General features: G+C 37.3%; 1 protein-coding gene across 1 annotated transcript; it reads left to right on the forward strand.

Moving 5' to 3' along the window:
- Positions 1-13,487: 13,487 nt before the first annotated feature.
- LOC133869374 (eukaryotic translation initiation factor 4E-1-like) lies at positions 13,488-18,169 on the forward strand. Its single transcript, XM_062306352.1, has 5 exons — positions 13,488-13,914; positions 17,224-17,392; positions 17,476-17,601; positions 17,690-17,755; positions 17,863-18,169. The coding sequence occupies exons 1-5, from the start codon at positions 13,598-13,600 to the stop codon at positions 17,911-17,913; spliced, it is 729 nt and encodes a 242-aa protein (XP_062162336.1). The 5' UTR covers positions 13,488-13,597; the 3' UTR covers positions 17,914-18,169.
- The last annotated feature ends 220 nt before the right edge of the window (positions 18,170-18,389 follow it).

The raw sequence follows: 18,389 nt of genomic DNA on the forward strand, positions 1-18,389 counted from the left end.
CACAAAATGGAGCTCCTTGTTGTTCTTCACGCGTGCTGTCCAGCAGGAAATAAAATATGTTGATCTGGTGTTGCACCTGGACATCTCCACCGAGAGGATTGTACTGTCGGCGCATTTCTTTCCACGTACTTGTTTTCTCCATTTCTTCTTGCACTGCCAGGTTTGGGGAGAATCGTGCAGGTGGCGTGGAGGTGCTGCCCGGCATGGAGGAAGCTGCCCATGCTGCTTTGTGTCTTGTGTTTGCTGCCTTGGAGTTGCTGGCCGTGCATGAGCTGCTGGTGAGGTGGAGTGAGGATGGGGCTTCGATGGATGTGCTGCCCATGCTGGAGAAACTGCAGGTGTGGTCCAGCTTTGGAGAATTGTGCAGACCATGTTGCTGCTGTCCAGCAGGTTTGGTGGCTGCTGTCAAGCGCAGAATGGTGCAAGAGCTGTATGGTGCTGCATTGGGAAATATCCGTGTGTTGCCCAGCTATGGAAAGGAATCAAGTGTCGGTCCTCTTTCATGTGTGCATGCATGGAGAGTACTGAAATTCAGTGCTGTCCAAGTTTACTAAGGAAAGAAAATCCTCTCTTGTGCTGCACCACGTGCCTTCAAGAATAGGGAAACAAAATCAACTCCAAGTCCCTTGCTGCCAGCTTTGCATGGTAAATTACGTGTAGAGCTAGAGATTTCCTTGGAGACATGTGTCCCACTTTGTCCACCTATGATGCATGTGTATTTTCCACTAGACAACGCACAAAATATAATTCTTTTCAAATTTGCAATTCCACATAAACACCGTTATTTTCTTCCGATGACCTGATAAACACTAAAATACTAAAATTCACACAAGACGTTAGAAAATAACAAAACTAATGGTTTAACTAATGTAAATTGAGGGGTCCAAATACACAATATTTGTGACACATCACATGTTAATGTAGAAGTAGAAGAGAATTATAACATTTAGACTATTTCTATATAAATAGAATCTTGTATACAATCAAATAATCAAGAAAAGATGTAGCCAAAAAAAGGCTATGAAGTGTAGATGTATGTCATAAGCCGAACCACCTTAATTCTAAATGTCTCTCTTTCCTATTCTCATCTCTTTCTTAAATTATTAATTCTTACATGGTATCAGAGCCTCCTCCAAGCGAGTCTCAAATTCAGCAACCTTGAGATATCTTCACGCCTCCAACAGTACAGGAACAATCTCACTGTCAATCAAATCAAATTTTATTCCTTCTTCTTCTAATTCATCTATCATTCTCTGCAAAGCCATGCTACTGCCCAATGTTCCATTCATGCTTTTTGGAACATCTTGGGATTTTAAGGATGCTGTGTCCTTTTCATTCTTCTTCTTTGTCTTCTTCCTAGAGCGTCACCTGTGCCGGTGCTCCTCCCGGGGATTTTTCTCTCTGTCGCCCCTTTTTCTGCGTTTGGAATCCTTCCTAGGAGTGGAAAATCATGTGCATCGACGTCTTTCACTTTCTTTTGCTGCTCTTCCTCATCATCTTCTTCATTGGGAACAATATAATCTCTATATTCTTCATTTTCATCACAAACACGCATTTTCTCATCGGCAAAAATCAAAATCATCCATTTTTGCAAAAGATGGACGCTTGCTTTTCTTCTCGACGAACAGATAATATATCCGGTAGATTTTTCAACCCTTTGATTCCCCTACGTCTTTCACATTACGTTACAAATCTCTTCTACTTTTACATTAACAACAACAAATCTAATTTATCATCTTGTAACTCTTGTCTCTTGAGTGCTTGAAACTCTTATCTAATTTAATTCTATATGTCTCTTTCCTATTCTCATCTCTTTCTCAAATTATTATTTCTTACATGGTATCAGAGCCTCCTTCAAGCGAGTCTCCAATTCAGCAACCATGAGAGATCTCCACGCCTCCAACAGTACATGAACCCTCTCTCTGTCAATCAAATCAAACTTTATTCCTTCTACTTCTAATTCATTTATCATACTTTGCAAAGCCACGCTACTTCCAGATGTTCCTTTCATGCTATTTGGAACATCTTGGGATTTTAAGGACGTCGTATCCTTTTCATTATTCTTCTTTGCCTTCTTCTTTGAGTGTCACTGATGTCGGTGCTCCTCCCAGGGATTTATCTCTCCGTCGCCCCATTTTATGCGTTTGGAATCTTTCTTAGGAGTGGGAAAATCATCTGCGTTGAGGTCTTTCACTTTCTTTTGCTACTCTTCCTCATCATCTTCTGTATTAGAAACAACATAATTTCTATATTCTTCATTCTCGTCACAGAGACGCATTTTCTCGTCGGCAAAATCTTCCATTTTTGCAAAAGATGGACGCTTGCTCCTACTTCTCGACGGACGGATAATATATCCGGTGGATTTTTCGACCCTTTGATTCCTCTACTTCTTTCACATTACGTTACAAATCTCTTCTACGATTACATTATCAACAATAAACTTAATTTATCATCTTGTAACCATTGACTCTTGAATTCTTGTAACTCTTGTCTCTTGAGTACTTGTAACTACTGTCTAATTTAATTTTATATGTCTCTCTTTCCTATTCTCATCTCCTTCTTAAATTATTATTTCTTACACGGTATCAGAGCCTCCTTCAAGCGAGTCTCCAATTCAGCAGCCATGAAAGATCTCCAAGCCTCCAACAGTACATGAACCCTCTCTTTGTCAATCAAATCAAACTCTATTCCTTTTACTTCTAATTCATTTATCATACTCTACAAAGCCATACTACTGTCAGATGTTCCTTTCATGCTATTTGGAACATCTAGGGATTTTAAGGACGTCGTGTCCTTTTCTTTCTACTACTTTGCCTTCTTCTTAGAGCGTCGCCGGTACCAGTGCTTCTCTTGGGAAATTTTCTCTCCGTCGCCCTTTTTTCTGCATTTGGAATCCTTCCTGGGAGTGGAAAAATCCTATGCGTCGACATCTTTCACATTCTTTTGATGCTCTTCCTCATCATCTTCTGTATCAGGAACAATATAATCTCTATATTCTTCATTTTCGTCATAGAGACGTATTTTCACTTCGGCAAAATCTTTCATTTTTGCAAAAGATGGACGCTTGCTCTTTCTTCTCGACGGATGGATAATATATACGATGGGTTTTTCGACCCTTCGATTCTTCTACGTCTTTCACATTACGTTACAAATATCTTATACATTTACATTAACAATAATAAATCTAATTTATCATCTTCTAACTCTTGTCTCTTGATTACTTGTAACTCTTGTCTCTTCAATGCTTGTAACTCTTGTATAATTTAATTCTATACGTCTCTCTTTCCTATTCTTACCTCTTAAATTATTAGTTCTTACATGGTATCAGAGCCTCCTTTAAGCGAGTCTCCAATTCAGCAACCTTGAAAGATCTCCAAGCCTCCAACAGTAAAGGAACTATCTCTCTGTCAATCTAGTCAAACTCTCTTCTTGTTCTAATTCATCTAACATACTCTGCAAAGCCACACTACTGTCCAACATTTCATTCATGCTTTTTGGAACATCTTGGGATTTTAAGGATGTCGTGTCCTTTTCATTCTTCTTCTTTGTCTAATTCTTTGAGCATCGCCGATGCCGGTGCTCCTCCCGGGGATTTTTCTCTCTGTCGCCCCTTTTTTTGCGTTTGGAATCTTTCTTGGGAGTGGGAAAATCCTGTGCTTCGAGGTCTTTCACTTTCTTTTGCTACACTTTCCCATCATCTTCTGTATCGAAAACAATATAATCTCTCTATATTCTTCATTCTAGTCACAGAGACGCATTTTCCCGTTGGCAAAATCTTCCGTTTTTGCAAAAGAAGGATGCTTGCTCCTACTTCTCGACGGATGGATAATATATCCGGTGGATTTTTCGACCCTTTGATTCATCTACGTCTTTCACATTACGTTACAAATCTCTTCAACTTTTACATTAACAATAATAAATCTAATTTATCATCTTGTAACTCTTGTCTCTTTAGCTCTTGTAACTCTTGTCTCTTAAGTGGTTGTAACTCTTGTCTAATTTAATTCTATATATCTCTCTTTCCAATTCTCATCTCTTTCTTAAATTTTTAATTCTTCCATGGTATCAAAGCCTCCTTCAATCGAGTCTCGAATTCAGCAACCTTTAGAGATCTCCATGCCTCCAACAATACAGGAGCCCTCTCTCTGTAATTCATCTATCATACTTTGCAAAGCCATACAACTGCCCGATGTTCCATTCATGCTTTTTGGAACATCTTGGGAATTTAAGGATGTCATGTCCTTTTCATTCTTCTTCTTTGTCTTCTTCCTAGAGCGTCGCCGATGCCGGTGCTCCTCCCAGCGATTTTTCTTTCCGTCGCCCCTTTTTTTGCGTTTGGAATCCTTCCTAGAGTGGGAAAATCCTATACGTCGATGTCTTTCAATTTCTTTTGTTGCTCTTCCTCATCATCTTCTGTACCGGGAACAACATAATCTCTATATCATTCATTTTCGTCACAGAGACGCATTTTCTCGTCGGCAAAATGTTTCATTTTTGCAAAAGATTGATGCTTGCTCTTTCTTCTCGACGGGCGGATAATATATCTGATGGATTTTTCGACCCTTTGATTCCTTTACGTCTTTCACATTACGTTACAAATTTCTTCTACTTTTACATTATCAACAATATATCTAATTTATCATCTTGTAACTCTTGTATGTTCAGTGCTTGTAACTACTGTCTAATTTAATTCTATATGTCTCTCTTTCCTATTCTCATCTCTTTCTTAAATTATTATTTCTTACATGGTATTAAAGCCTCCATCAAGCATGTCTTCAATTCAGCAACCTTGAGAGATCTCCACGCCTCCAACAGTACAGGAACCCTCTCTCTGTCAATCAAATCAAATTCTATTCCTTCTACTTCTAATTCATCCATCGTACCCTGCAAAGCCACACTACTTCCATATGTTCCTTTCATGTTGTTTTGAACATCTTGGGATTTTAAGGACATCGTGTCATTTTCATTCTTCTTATTTGCCTTCTTCTTTGAGCGTCGCCGGTGCCGGTGCTCCTACCGGGAAATTTTCTCTCTGTCACCGCTTTTTTTGCATTTGGAATCCTTCCTGGGAGTGGAAAAATCCTATGCGTCGACGTCTTTCACTTTCTTTTGAAGCTCTTCCTCATTATCTTCTGTATCAGGAACAATATAATCTCTTTATTCTTCATTTTCGTCACAGAGACGCATTTTCTTGTCAGTAAAATCTTCCATTTTTGCAAAAGATGGATGCTTGCTCTTTCTTCTCAACGGACGGATAATATATACGGTGGATTTTTCGACCCTTTGATTCCTCTACGTCTTTCACATTACGTTACAAATCTCCTCTACGTTTATACTATCAACAATAAATTTAATTTATCATCTTGTAACTCTTGTCTCTTAAGTGCTTGTAACTCTTGTTTCTTGAGTGCTTGTAACTCTTGTCTAATTTAATTCTATATGTCTCTCTTTCCTATTCTCATATCTTTCTTAAATTATTATTTCTTACATGGTATCAGAGTCTCCTTCAAGCGAGTCTCCAATTCAGCAACCTTGAGAGATCTTCATGCCTCTAACAGTATAGGAACCCTCTCTCTGTCAATCAAATCAAACTCTATTCCTTCTACTTCTAATTCATCTATTGTACCCTGCAAAGCCACGCTACTTCCAGATGTTCCTTTCATGCTGTTTCGTACATCTTGGGATTTTAAGAACGTCGTGTCCTTTTCAATCTTCTTCTTTGCCTTCTTCTTTGAGAGTCGTCGGTGCCGGTGCTCCTATTGGGAGATTTTCTCTCTGTCGCCCCTTTTTCTACATTTGGAATCCTTCTTGGGAGTGGAAAAATCCTATGCGTTGGCGTCTTTCACTTTCTTTTGAAGCTCTTCCTCATTATCTTATATATCGGGAACAATATAATCTCTATATTATTCATTTTTGTTACAAAGACATATTTTTTTCGTCGGGAAAATCTTCCATTTTTGCAAAAGATAAATGCTTGCTCTTTCTTCTCGACGAACGGATAATATATCTGGTGGATATCTTAACCCTTTGATTCCTCTACATCTTTCACATTTCGTTACAAATCTCTTCTACGTTTACATTATCAACAATAAATTTAATTTATCATCTTGAAACTCTTGTCTCTTGAGTTCTTGTAACTCTTGTCTCTTGAGTGATTGTAACTCTTGTCTAATTTAATTCTACATGTCTCTCTTTCCTATTCTCATCTCTTTCTTAAATTATTATTTCTTACATGGTATCAGACTATCCTTCAAGCGAGTTTCCAATTCAGCAACCATGAGAGATCTCCACGTCTCCAACAGTACATGAACCCTCTCTCTGTCAATCAAATCAAACTCTATTCCTTCTACTTCTAATTCATTTATCATACTTTGCAAAGCCACGCTACTGCCAAATGTTCCTTTCATGCTATTTGGAACATCTTGGGATTTTAAGGACGTTGTGTCCTTTTCATTCTTCTTCTTTGTCTACTTCTTTGAGCGTCGCCAGTGCCGGTGCTCCTCCCGGGGATTTTTCTCTCCATCACCCCTTTTTCTACGTTTGGAATCCTTCTTGGGAGTGGGAAAATCCTGTGCATCGAGGTCTTTCACTTTCTTTTGCTGCTCTTCCTCATCATCTTCTGTATCGGAAACAATATAATCTCTATATTCTTCATTCTCGTCACAGAGACACATTTTCTCGTCGGCAAAATCTTCCATTTTTGCAAAAGATAGACGCTTGCTCCTACTTCTCGACGGACGAATAATATATCCGGCAGATTTTTCGACCCTTTGATTCCTTTACATCTTTCATATTACGTTACAAATCTTTTCTACTTTTACATTAACAACAATAAATCTAATTTATCATCTTGTAACTCTTGTCTCTTGAGTACTTGTAACTCTTATCTCAAATGTTAAGTTACCACTTGTCCGAAAAGTTACAAGAACTCAGGAGACAAAATTTACAATATGATAAATTAGAATTATTGTTGTTAATGTAGAAGTAAAAGAGATTTGTAACGTATACAAGGTAGAAGGGATTTGTAACTCTTGTACATTAATAACAATAATTATAATTTATCATCTTGTAACTCTTGGCTTTTAATTTATTGTAACTTTTGGGACACGTGGCAATTTAACAACAATAATTCTACTTCTACATTATCAATAACAATTTTAATTTATCATCTTGTAACTCTTGTCTCTTGAGTTTTTGTAACTTTTGTCGCTTGAGTGTTTGTAATTCTTGTCTCTTGAATGCTTGTAACTCTTGTATCAATGTATACAAGATTCTATTTATAGAGAAATAGTCTGAACAATACAAATCTCTTCTACTTCTACATTAACAACAATAAATCTAATTTATCATCTTATAGCTCTTGTCTGTTTAGTGCTTGTAACTTTTGTCTCAATTGTTAGAATTTTTATTGGCTACATTCTTGTTCAAACAAAACCACTTTATGTGATGGTTGCAGGACAGTCGGTTTTTCCAATCTTCATATATTTGACAGTCGGTTTTCAAATTGGAATCTTCATACATAGAGACATTTACTGCTCACAAGCTTCTAGAAGATACCCATGAAGTGTCAATTGCAAAAATTCAAGACAAATCAGTCGGTTCCTGTGAAACCGTCCGGACGAGTCTTTGAAGGCGTCCGAACGCCCTACACTGTCCTACAGATAAACATTGAAGACGTCCGGACGTCAGAGCAACACCGTCCGGACCCTCTGTCAATAAGTATTCAACAAGGAGTCTTTTTTCAGAAATCGACACTGTTTGAGAAGTCTCTGCAATCCGTCCGGACGACTCGGCAACACATACGGACGATGTTCAATATTTGCAGACTATCCGAACGACATGGCAACACGTCCAGACGATATCCAGTAAATCAAATAACTCCAGATTTCCATTCGAAAGCGGAAAGGATTTTAGAAAAGACTGTCTGGACGCTCGGTCAAGCTGTCCAGACGCAAACCTGATAAAGATAGAATTGCGCTGCTTCTGAAGGATATCACAGAAATTCGTCCGAACGAGGCTATCTTCCGTCCGGACGCTCTACAGTTAGAGTCTGAATCTCAGCAGTTTTTGAAGTCTCTTGAAGCCTATAAATAGGGGGCTCTAGGTCTGTGTTTTGTACAGAATTCGGTAGTGAATTCCATAGTGCTTTGAGATGGTGTTTAGGGAGAATCAAAGATCTGCTAGCTCTCAAGTCGATGCTAGTGTGTGCTCAAGTGTTCGTGTGAAGTCTATCTTAGGGGTCGGCCCTAAGGTAAAGGAATCCATCAAAAACTCCTTCAAGTGGAAGATCTGGTTGGGGAGCATTCGTGTTGGGCTATACGTCAGAGTTAAAGGTATGACTACTGCATAGGGTTATGTGAGTACGAATGTCTTGTAACTAACTTTGTTTTTGAATAGTAGATATCCTGGGTTTGGCTGCCCCGGAGTGGTTTTTTCTCTTCATAGAGTTTCCACTTCGTAACAAATATCTTGTCTAATTTAATTTCGCATTTAAGATATTTGTTTGCACACAAACACACACTTGGTTTAAATTAGAAGTCAATAAATTATTTTCATCAATAATCTCAATTCTCTTGTTGTTGTTTGAAACGAAACTTGAGCTGAAGCTAATGTATCATATGTTTCTTGTGTTGATGGAAATACATCCTTAACATCCCCCTCAAACGAAGGGGAAGAATAACATGAACATGAAGACTGTCACAAAGCTATAAAATTAAACGGAACGGAAGATAAGCCCTTAGTGAAGATGTCAGCAACCTAATCAAGTGAGGAAATAAAATTAGAAACAATATCCTTATTAAGAACATTTTCTCAATGGCCAGGAGCTAGGTCCGAAGCTTTGGTGGATATTCAATGTCTCCTTCCAAAGATTCCACTTGCAAGTTCTGATTCTCCTATTTGAGACTCAAGCAAAGGAACTTTTTCTTGTGTAGAAACATGGGAGAGAATAAGAGTAAAGTTCTCGAAAACTAATTGGTGGAAGCTAGTTTGGTTTTCTACAACCACTCCTAAACATGCCTTTATTAGTTGGTTGATTTGCAAGGATGCCCTCATTACCAAGCAAAAGATGGTTTGCTAGGGTTATATAGGCAATCCTAACTGTTTGTTCTGCCATGGGGGTATGAAGTCTTGATAACACTTGTTCTTTAGCTACAATTTCAGCAAGAGAATTTGGAAGGAATTGATGGCTACTTGTTTGTTTATATATCCCCATTTGTGGGATGATGTGGTGAATTGGGGCAGCTCTATGTGGCAGGGAAAAACTTAAAGGCTTGTTTGGGTAGATTATGCTTTGGGGCGGTGATCTACCATACTTGGAGGCATCAAAATGACCTTCAACATGGGAATACTCCTAAGTCAGAAGAGGCTATTGTGGCTACTATCAAATGGGAGGTACGGTCGAGGTTGCTGGCTAAAGGGAGGTTTAAGGATCTGTCTAGCCACCTAGGTCTTGTATATAGGTGGCACTTACACCCTTTATTGTAGTTTGTATTGCTGGTTTTGTTTTGGGTTGAGATAGTCTGTTCTGTAGTTTGTTAATTAGTAATACGACATTGTAGTTTGCTTGCTGCAGGCTTGTTTAGTTATTATGGTCTGCTGATGTAGCAGGCCTTTGCTCTTTTTTTGGATGTGTGCTAGTTTTTACGAGAGGGCAGTATTCTCTTTTTGGTGGTTTATAAAGCTTTAATTCATCCCAAAAAAAAAAGAGAATATTTTCTCGAATAAATTGGTAGTCAACCTCCACATACTTACTTCTAGCATGAAAAATAGGGTTAGAAGCTAATGCCAAAGCTTCCTATATTATTGCACCAAGCAATAGGTGGGGAAAGAATTGGAATACAAAGGTCCTTGAATAACATTCTTAACCAATATAGCTCGGTGGTGACAATGTCCAACGATCGGTATTCAATCTCTGTAGAGTAGCGAACAACATGTTACGCTACTTTTTAGCACTCTATGAACTCAAACTCGAACAATGTGATAAACGTCGAATGTTGCACATTCAAGCCCCTTAACTTGCATATGTTAATTCCTTAGCATTGTTATTTGTTTGATTTTGTGTTGTTTTATTGTTTTTAGATTTTAAATAAGGATGCAATTAATTCCATTGATTTTAGGCTTAAAACACACTTTAAGAAGACCTAGAAGATATTGGTAAACTTAACCAATCATAATAGAAGACTTATATGATGTGGTTAAGTTTAATCAAATAAAGTGAATGATTAAATCGAAATTTCTCCACTAAGAATCAAAATCATATTGGATTCAAATTTGGATTCTGCACATGTCTCAGTGTTTTGATCATAACTTTTGGCTCAGATATCGGATTGCAATAAATATGGTGGTGTTAAAAAGCTAATAAAACATGCAGCAAATATGTCAGAAATATCTTTTCCCTAATTCTGACGTTTACTATGCCAAAGTCACCCCGTAATAAAAGACCGCAATTTTAGACGAATTTGAAATCTTTTTTCTACTTGGATTGAAGTTTCAATCTCATATTTGGACAAGAAGACTCAAGATTTTCTGAAATTTCAAGAGCTTCTAGGCCTCTCCTAGTCCCTATAGATAGACCTTTATGCTTCAAGAGAATGTGTGTTTGTGCTTGTACTTAGCTTTAGACAGAAAATTCTTCTTGGAGGCTTGACAAAGTTGAAGATGAGAAGAACATGGCAGGAGGCCATCCCAGCACCACGATGAGCGGTTAAATTCCTAATAGGGTGTTGATGTAGCCTTTTCCAAGTAACAATGGTTTAATTGTATTTTAATTTAGTATTTTCTATATGCATGATGGTTGTATAACTGTGAGAATTGATTTTAATATTTATATTCAATCATTATGAATTTCTTATCTTGTCTTAGAAAGTCTTTTATATTGATTGAACTCAATCCTTCATATTTTCTGTGATTATATGAATGATTGTTATACAACGGTTTTAATTGACATATGATCAAGAGGGTTAGATAGACCATGCCTAGGGAAAACGGATTGTACTACACCTTAGTTTAGTGTAATTTAGGTAGACAGTTCATACCAACTGAAGATGGGTTATACTATTCCATTGATTGTGTGTATCCTATTAAAGACATAGCTAATCTATACCTAGGGAAGACAGGTCATACTGCATCTTAGTGGTTAGGTAGAAGGTCCGTGCCAACCGAAAATGGATTATACTTATTCTTTAGAGATAATTTCTTGACTACTCGAGTGAGACAAGCCCTATATCATGCATAGTATGAATTTTCCTTGTTAATTTATGATTGACCGTTGTTATGAAGTGAGTGATGAAATCAATCCCATATTCTTTATCCCATCCATACTCTCTTTAAATTTATGTTTCGTTTACTTTTATGTATTTATTTTTAGAAAACAAAAATCAAATATCTTTTTAATTAAGTTATATTTAATCTCAAAAATTTTGATAACAATACCCCTATAGTCCTTGAGGTTCGACACCCTCAATATAGCCCTATCCTACAAGGATTTGTACTATTGCGAGTGATAAATTTATTATTAATATTTTTGTACGCAAAACGACCACATCACAATGCAATACAACAAAACTACTTGTAGAATCGCGATCCTAGCCTAATTAGAATCGCAGTAGGCTTTCAACCAAAGAGAAGATTTCGAATAATGAAGACCATGATCAATTGTCCCCTTAAGATATCGAAGAATGTGTTTCACTATTGTTCAATGTCGATTAGCAGGAGAATGCATAATTTGGCAAAGTTGGACCTCATGGAGAATGTAATTTCTGGTCTTGTTAAAATACAATACTGAGGTTTATCCTATCTAGCGAAGTTTGAAACCCGTAACCAAGGGATGTTGCAGATTAATGAGTACTTTAACTCTAAGAAATTTCCTTCTTTGCATGCCTAGGTTACTTGTGTTTTATACCTCGAGAAGCTTCCCCAGTCTTCCTCCAATGATAGTTGCATTAGCTGAGGTCATGTGCTTCAGAGGTAACCCATAGATTTGAATCCAAAATGCACCAATTGAGAAGTGCATTTCATCTAAAATTCTTATTTGTTTCCCTATTCAAATATATTCAACAATAGCTTTACTAATCTTTCCAAGTATCATTAAAATATTATTTCTTTAACTTTTTTTATTAATTCTATATAAAATGCATGTTCTCTATGAAGCCTCACATTTTTTTTTACAAAATCCCAACATAATCCCCTTGCCCAACTACAATCTAACCCTATTTTCTAGAGGGGAAGCATGAATGGCCACAGACCTTCCGATCTGGCTGGTGCATAACCCATCTCCCTTCTATCAATTATCCCCACCAGCTTTTGTGCCAAGCAAGAGGATCTTTGGCAACTATTCCTGGTGAGGTATTTACCTTCAAGGCCAAGCATTGCATATTATTGCAACCAATGAGAAAGAGCCAGGAAATCAAGGCTGAGCCGAAAAGCTTGTTGAAAGAGAGATCAAGAACCTGTAAATCTAGTTTGGGTGCGTCTTTCATGGAAGAAGAGGAGAATGATACTCAATGAGACTGTTGGAAAGGTTGAGAGATTTCAAGCCAAAGCAAGAACCACTCAAGTTGGAAAGGAGGAAGGCTGGAATAAGGCTAAAGTTGGTGCATAGAGGGGTGGAGCTGAGGTCTATGGAGGAAATCCGAGAATCTTTGCAAGAAATATCACTGAATGCACGAGTTTTGGTTGGGGAGCAAGGCGAAGAGGAAAGAGGAGAAAAAAAATACTTTCATATATTTTATGTTAAGGAACACTAAGAGAAAGTGGGTTTGTTAGAGTTTGCTATTGGTACTTTAAGGTATCATTTGGTTCGCGGAATAGACCCTTGGAATGGAATGATTATTCTATATGAATAATTATTCCTTTGTTTGGTAGGGGTTTATTCTTTGAAATAGTTATTCTCATTAGAATAAATATTCCCTTATAAAGATAAATACCTATTTCTCTAAAAAAAATTAGACGAATAACTTTTCCAATGAGAATAGACTAAAAATCATTCTTATTTTTTATTTTCTTTTGATTTTTTTTTTCAAAAAAGAAAAATAAAATAAAATAAAAACCCCAACCCCCCCCCCCCCTCCCCAAAAAAAAATCGAAAGAAAATAAAAACCCCAAACCCCCCCCCCCCCCCAAAAATATTCCCTTATAAAGATAAATACCTATTTCTCTAAAAAAATTAGACGAATAACTTTTCCAATGAGAATAGACTAAAAATCATTCTTATTTTTTATTTTCTTTTGATTTTTTTTTCAAAAAAGAAAAATAAAATAAAATAAAAACCCCATATGGTGCACCACCTCCGAAGTATTTGGGGTGTCACAGGCTACCCCCATGGGCTTTGAAATATTCTAACCCTAGGCATAGGACTGTCAAACATACTTTTCAAGCATCATATGGGCCATAGACTGAACCCAAAAACTAAGAGAAGCCCAGCCCAGCCCAGTTGCCCAGCCCATTTGCCACCTGCTTATGTATGCATACTTTTATATGAAGTTCCCTCTCTCCATCTCCAAAGACTGAGAAAAGAGAAAAAGAAACACCAAGAAAGAGAGAGAAAGAGAGAGAAACCGAAGGAAAATCCCCGAGAAACGAAGAGAGGAAGTGGAAAATGGTGGTGGAGGAGGCGCTAAAGTCAGCGACCACCGAGGAAGAGAGCAACACCAACATCAACATGATCGCAAACCCTAACCCTAACCCCAGGGCTGGCGGAGCTGGGGAGGAGGACGAGGAGCCCGAGGAGGGAGAGATCGTCGGGGAAGATGAGGACTCGAAGCAAACGGGCACGGAGGTGGTGCACCAGTCCCACCCGCTCGAGCACTCGTGGACCTTCTGGTTCGACAACCCCGCTGCCAAGTCCAAGCAGGCCGCTTGGGGTAGCTCTCTGAGGCCGATCTACACCTTTTCTACGGTTGAAGAGTTCTGGAGGTTAAATGTTTGCTTTTTTATTTTTTTTGCTATACTATACAATATGTTTGTGTATTGGGTTTTTGTTTCTGGTTGATCTTTGTTTGAGTGCTGAGGAGGTGGAAGATTTGGATTTCGGAGAGGAAATGGAAAATTTGAGGGGAAAAGAGGGAAAATGGAAAGAAAAGTTGGCAACTTCTTGTTGTTAAGAGAAATGAGGAAAAGAGAGTGTTCTTTGTTTAGAGTTAGGTTGGTTTATCACTTCTTCTCTTCTAATGGGAATGAATTAGCTGAACATTTATGGATCTTCGATTCAAACTATGATCTGTTTGTGGTTGCAGAGAGTCGGGAGGAATTGGGGTGTTTTGGAATTTTGTGTTATTTATGTTTGTTTTAGTTTCAAAAAGAATATGAAGTTTGGCATGTTTGGTTGGAACATTGTGTTACTTGGATTCGTAGCTTTCCCTTAGGAACTTTTAGAGCATTTGGATTCTTTCATGTGAAACAACCGGGTCTTGGGTGTGTTATGTGGTAGAGACATTGTGCTTCGGTTTCTAACAACTTTGTTCAAGTAAATTTGGGTAGGTTTTTTTGCAGATAGTTGTATCTTGCATTTAAATTACTGAGTTTAACTAATTCTTTCTGGCTTCATATGAATCACGTAATTGAATTTTTTTATGGAGTATTACATGAAGTTGTAGAGTAGTTTTCTGTGTATCTGTACAGGTATTGGTTATTTGGTATTTTATTTGGTTAAATATTGGTTTCATACTTTTTTGTTGAGATTGATCACCGTATGGTACCATGTTCATGTCTATATATGGTTCTTCTTAATTATGTGCCATACTTTATAGTTGGCTGTATACACTTTCGGTCCCTGATATTTGGCCCTTTGTCCCTGAAATTCAGAAAGTTTTAATTTCTACCCCTCTAAACCCTTTATCTGCTATATGTACATCCATCTACTTGCACGTCATATGATTTTAAACTGGGCAGCGGTTCTATTGGACCAATTGAACTTCTGTGTTTGGTCAGTTTTAAGGGAAGCAAAACTTTGTGAACTGCATCTATCTACCTCTACTATTTTTGAGTCAGTAGACTTTATTCATATGTTTGTTATGGCTGAAATCCATAATTATATTCTTAACAGTGGGATTTTTTTTTTTTTTTTTTTTATGGTGCAAGGTGAAATGCTTTCAAGTTTATGGATGTATCAATTGTCATGGACACTAAAACATCAACTATATAGACTTATTCTAAAAAAAATAGGTCAAATACTGAGACAATGCCTTTTTGCTTTTTTATTTTTTATTTTTGGGGACCCCGGGGGAAGGGGGGGGGGGGGGGGGGGGGAGTTTGAATTCAAGTAATTTTTTCCTTTTTTCTTTTTGATAAGTATTGAGTAACCCTTCTGATTTCCTCAAACAAACTGGTTCAAGTTGTAGCCATTTTGAGTCAAGAGAGGAGAATATCATTCATCTTATAAGGTTTTGGTAATTAATAACCTTATTAAGTGTAAATCACAAAGTCAAACTTAAAGAATGTTAAATGTGTGTGTGTGTGTGTGTGTCAAACTCCGTTTTTTTTAATAATTTACCTTTAATTGTTCATTTAGGTCAGGTGGGGCTTTGCTTCTGTCTCCTTGAAAAAACCATTCTTTAAGTGTGTGTGTGTGTGTGTGTGTGAAACTCCATTTTTTTTTTAATAATTTCCCTGTAATTGTTCATTTAGGTCAGGTGGGACTTTGCTTCTGTCTCCTTGAAAAAACCAAATTTGCATTACATAGATGAGGACCAGGCTATACAAATTTTTGTTTTTTGGAATCTTATTGTCATAATCTCTTGGGAGGTTGCTCTTGTGTGTGTCTGTGTGTGTGTGTGTGTGTGTGTGAGAGAGAGAGAGAGAGAGAGAGAGAGAGAGAGAGAGAGAGTATTTGATGAAGTTAACATTTCTGTGGGAGTAATTGGCTCCACTTCTATACCTCTCTGTGAAACGTTAGCTATTTGTCTTAACCTGTTTGATCTTGTAATTTTTTCCCTAAAATAAATCATCTTGAAAAAACCAAATTTGCATTACATAGATGAGGACCGGGCTATACAAATTTTTGTTTTTTGGAATCTTATTGTCATAATCTCTTGGGAGCTTGCTCTTGTGTGTGTGTGTGTGTGTGTGTGTGTGTGTGTGTGTGTGAGAGAGAGAGAGAGAGAGAGAGAGAGAGATAACATTTCTGTGGGAGTGTGTGTGTGAGAGAGAGATAACATTTCTGTGTGTGTTAAAATTTCAGTGGGAGTAATTGGCTCCACTTCTATACCTCTCTGCCTCTCTGTGAAACGTTAGCTAAAACCTGTTTGATCTTGTAATTTTTTCCCTAAAATAAATCATAATTGGCTCCACTTCTATACCTCTCTGTGAAACGTTAGCTAAAACCTGTTTGATCTTGTAATTTTTTCCCTAAAATAAATCGTCTTCTATCTAGTACTTAAACTTCGATAACAATCCCCTTACTCTTTGTGGAAACAAATAAAGGTACCAATTGAATGATGTGAACTCCCTTCCCTCTTTTCTCATTGGTTTTGGCCTGAGAGTTAACGTTTCTGTGGGAGTAATTGGCTCCTAATTGGCTCCGCTTCTATACCTCTCTGTGAAACGTTAGCTAAAACCTGTTTGATCTTGTAATTTTTTCTCTAAAATAAATCATCTTCTATCTAGTACTTAAACTTCGATAACAATCCCCTTACTCTTTACTTATAAAAAAAAAAAAAAAACAATCCCCTTACTCTTTGTGGAAACAAATAAAGGTATCAATTGAATGATGTGAACTCCCTTCCCTCTTTTCTCATTCGTTTTGGCCTGAGAGTTAACATTTCTGTGGGAGTAATTGGCTCCACTTCTATACCTCTCTGTGAAACATTAGCTATTTGTCTTATCCTGTTTGATCTTGTAATTTTTTCCCTAAAATAAATCATCTTCTATCTAGTACTTAAACTTCGATAACAATCCCCTTACTCTTTGTGGAAACAAATAAAGGTACCAATTGAATGATGTGAACTCCCTTCCCTCCTTTCTCATTGGTTTTGGCCTGAGAACCCAGTTTCTCTGCACATGTATAAAATGTAAATGGGGCCTGAAGACATGGTAGAATATCAGAGTATCTCATTGCATTTTAATTTTGGTAAATTTTTAGGCATAGTTTGTATGATTATGATCTCGAATCTCTGCTGCCGTAATTGCTGATATGCCTTCTTGAACTATCAATTCCTCTGGTCTCTCTATTGATCTCCTGCTCAAAATAACTGACAAATTTGCGTGGGCAATTTATTCCTTGCGCAGCGTTTACAATAATATTCATCATCCAAGCAAATTGCTTGTTGGAGCAGACTTCTATTGTTTTAAACATCAAATAGAGCCAAAATGGGAGGACCCTGTTTGTGCTAATGGAGGGAAGTGGACTATAACCTTTTTTAATAGAGGGAAATCTGACACCTGTTGGTTGTATACGGTATGTTTCAGACGATCTTTGTAGGTTAACACTGAATCAAAAATTCTTTGTGACATCTAATTTTCTGAGTGTGCTGATACTAGTTGCTTGCAATGATTGGAGAGCAATTTGATCGCGGAGACGAAATATGTGGAGCAGTTGTCAATGTGAGAGCTAGGCAGGAAAAAGTTAGTGTGTGGACCAAGAATGCTTCAAATGAAGCTGCACAGGTAACTTTTTTGAAGTAGATAAACCCACCGGCCTTCATCATAATACCGTCTTTATTATTTGTCCCCATATGTTTTTTTTCTGCTGCAGTTGAGCATTGGGAAACAGTGGAAGGAGTTTCTCGATTACAATGACACGATAGGATTTATATTCCATGTAAGGATGTTTTTTGAAGCATGTACTTAATTTGTTTTCCTTTATTGCCCACATAATTTATCATAGGTTATGAGTTTTGCAAGTAATTTGCTGGTCTGCTCTTTCAGGATGATGCAAAGAAACTTGACAAAAATGCCAAGAATCGCTACACAGTATGATGTGTAGTGTTCTTCGCTAGGGGTATGCCAAGAGGATGCACGATGTTTTCTGGTTGCTGCCTACTCATCCTAGATACCATTCTAGGATTTGGTCTGAGTTGTCCCTGCTTTGGACCATTTTCCATTTGGCCAGAGAAATTTACAGTGATATGAGCTGAGTTAGACTTCCTCCTATCAAATCTTTAAATATCAATGTAGAATAATTAGTGGCTCAAATTTCTCAAAAATTCCTCATTGTTCTTGTCTGCATAGTTTATTTTGGTCTTGGATATGCATTATTCGTTTCTCATCTCAAAAATCCAAATCCTAAAAAATGAAATGAATTAAACTGTTTATGATCCCTAGACACATGTTGGGTTTAAATTTGACGTTTGATTATTTAGCTAACCATACTTGAAGGATGATTGTTCATATCTAGTAAAAGTAAGACTCTTCATATATAATATATAAATTTTGAAGAGAGAATCAAAAAAGTA

This window comes from Alnus glutinosa, chromosome 5 (genome assembly GCF_958979055.1).
Source record: "Alnus glutinosa chromosome 5, dhAlnGlut1.1, whole genome shotgun sequence".
In the NCBI taxonomy this organism is placed as follows: domain Eukaryota; kingdom Viridiplantae; phylum Streptophyta; class Magnoliopsida; order Fagales; family Betulaceae; genus Alnus; species Alnus glutinosa.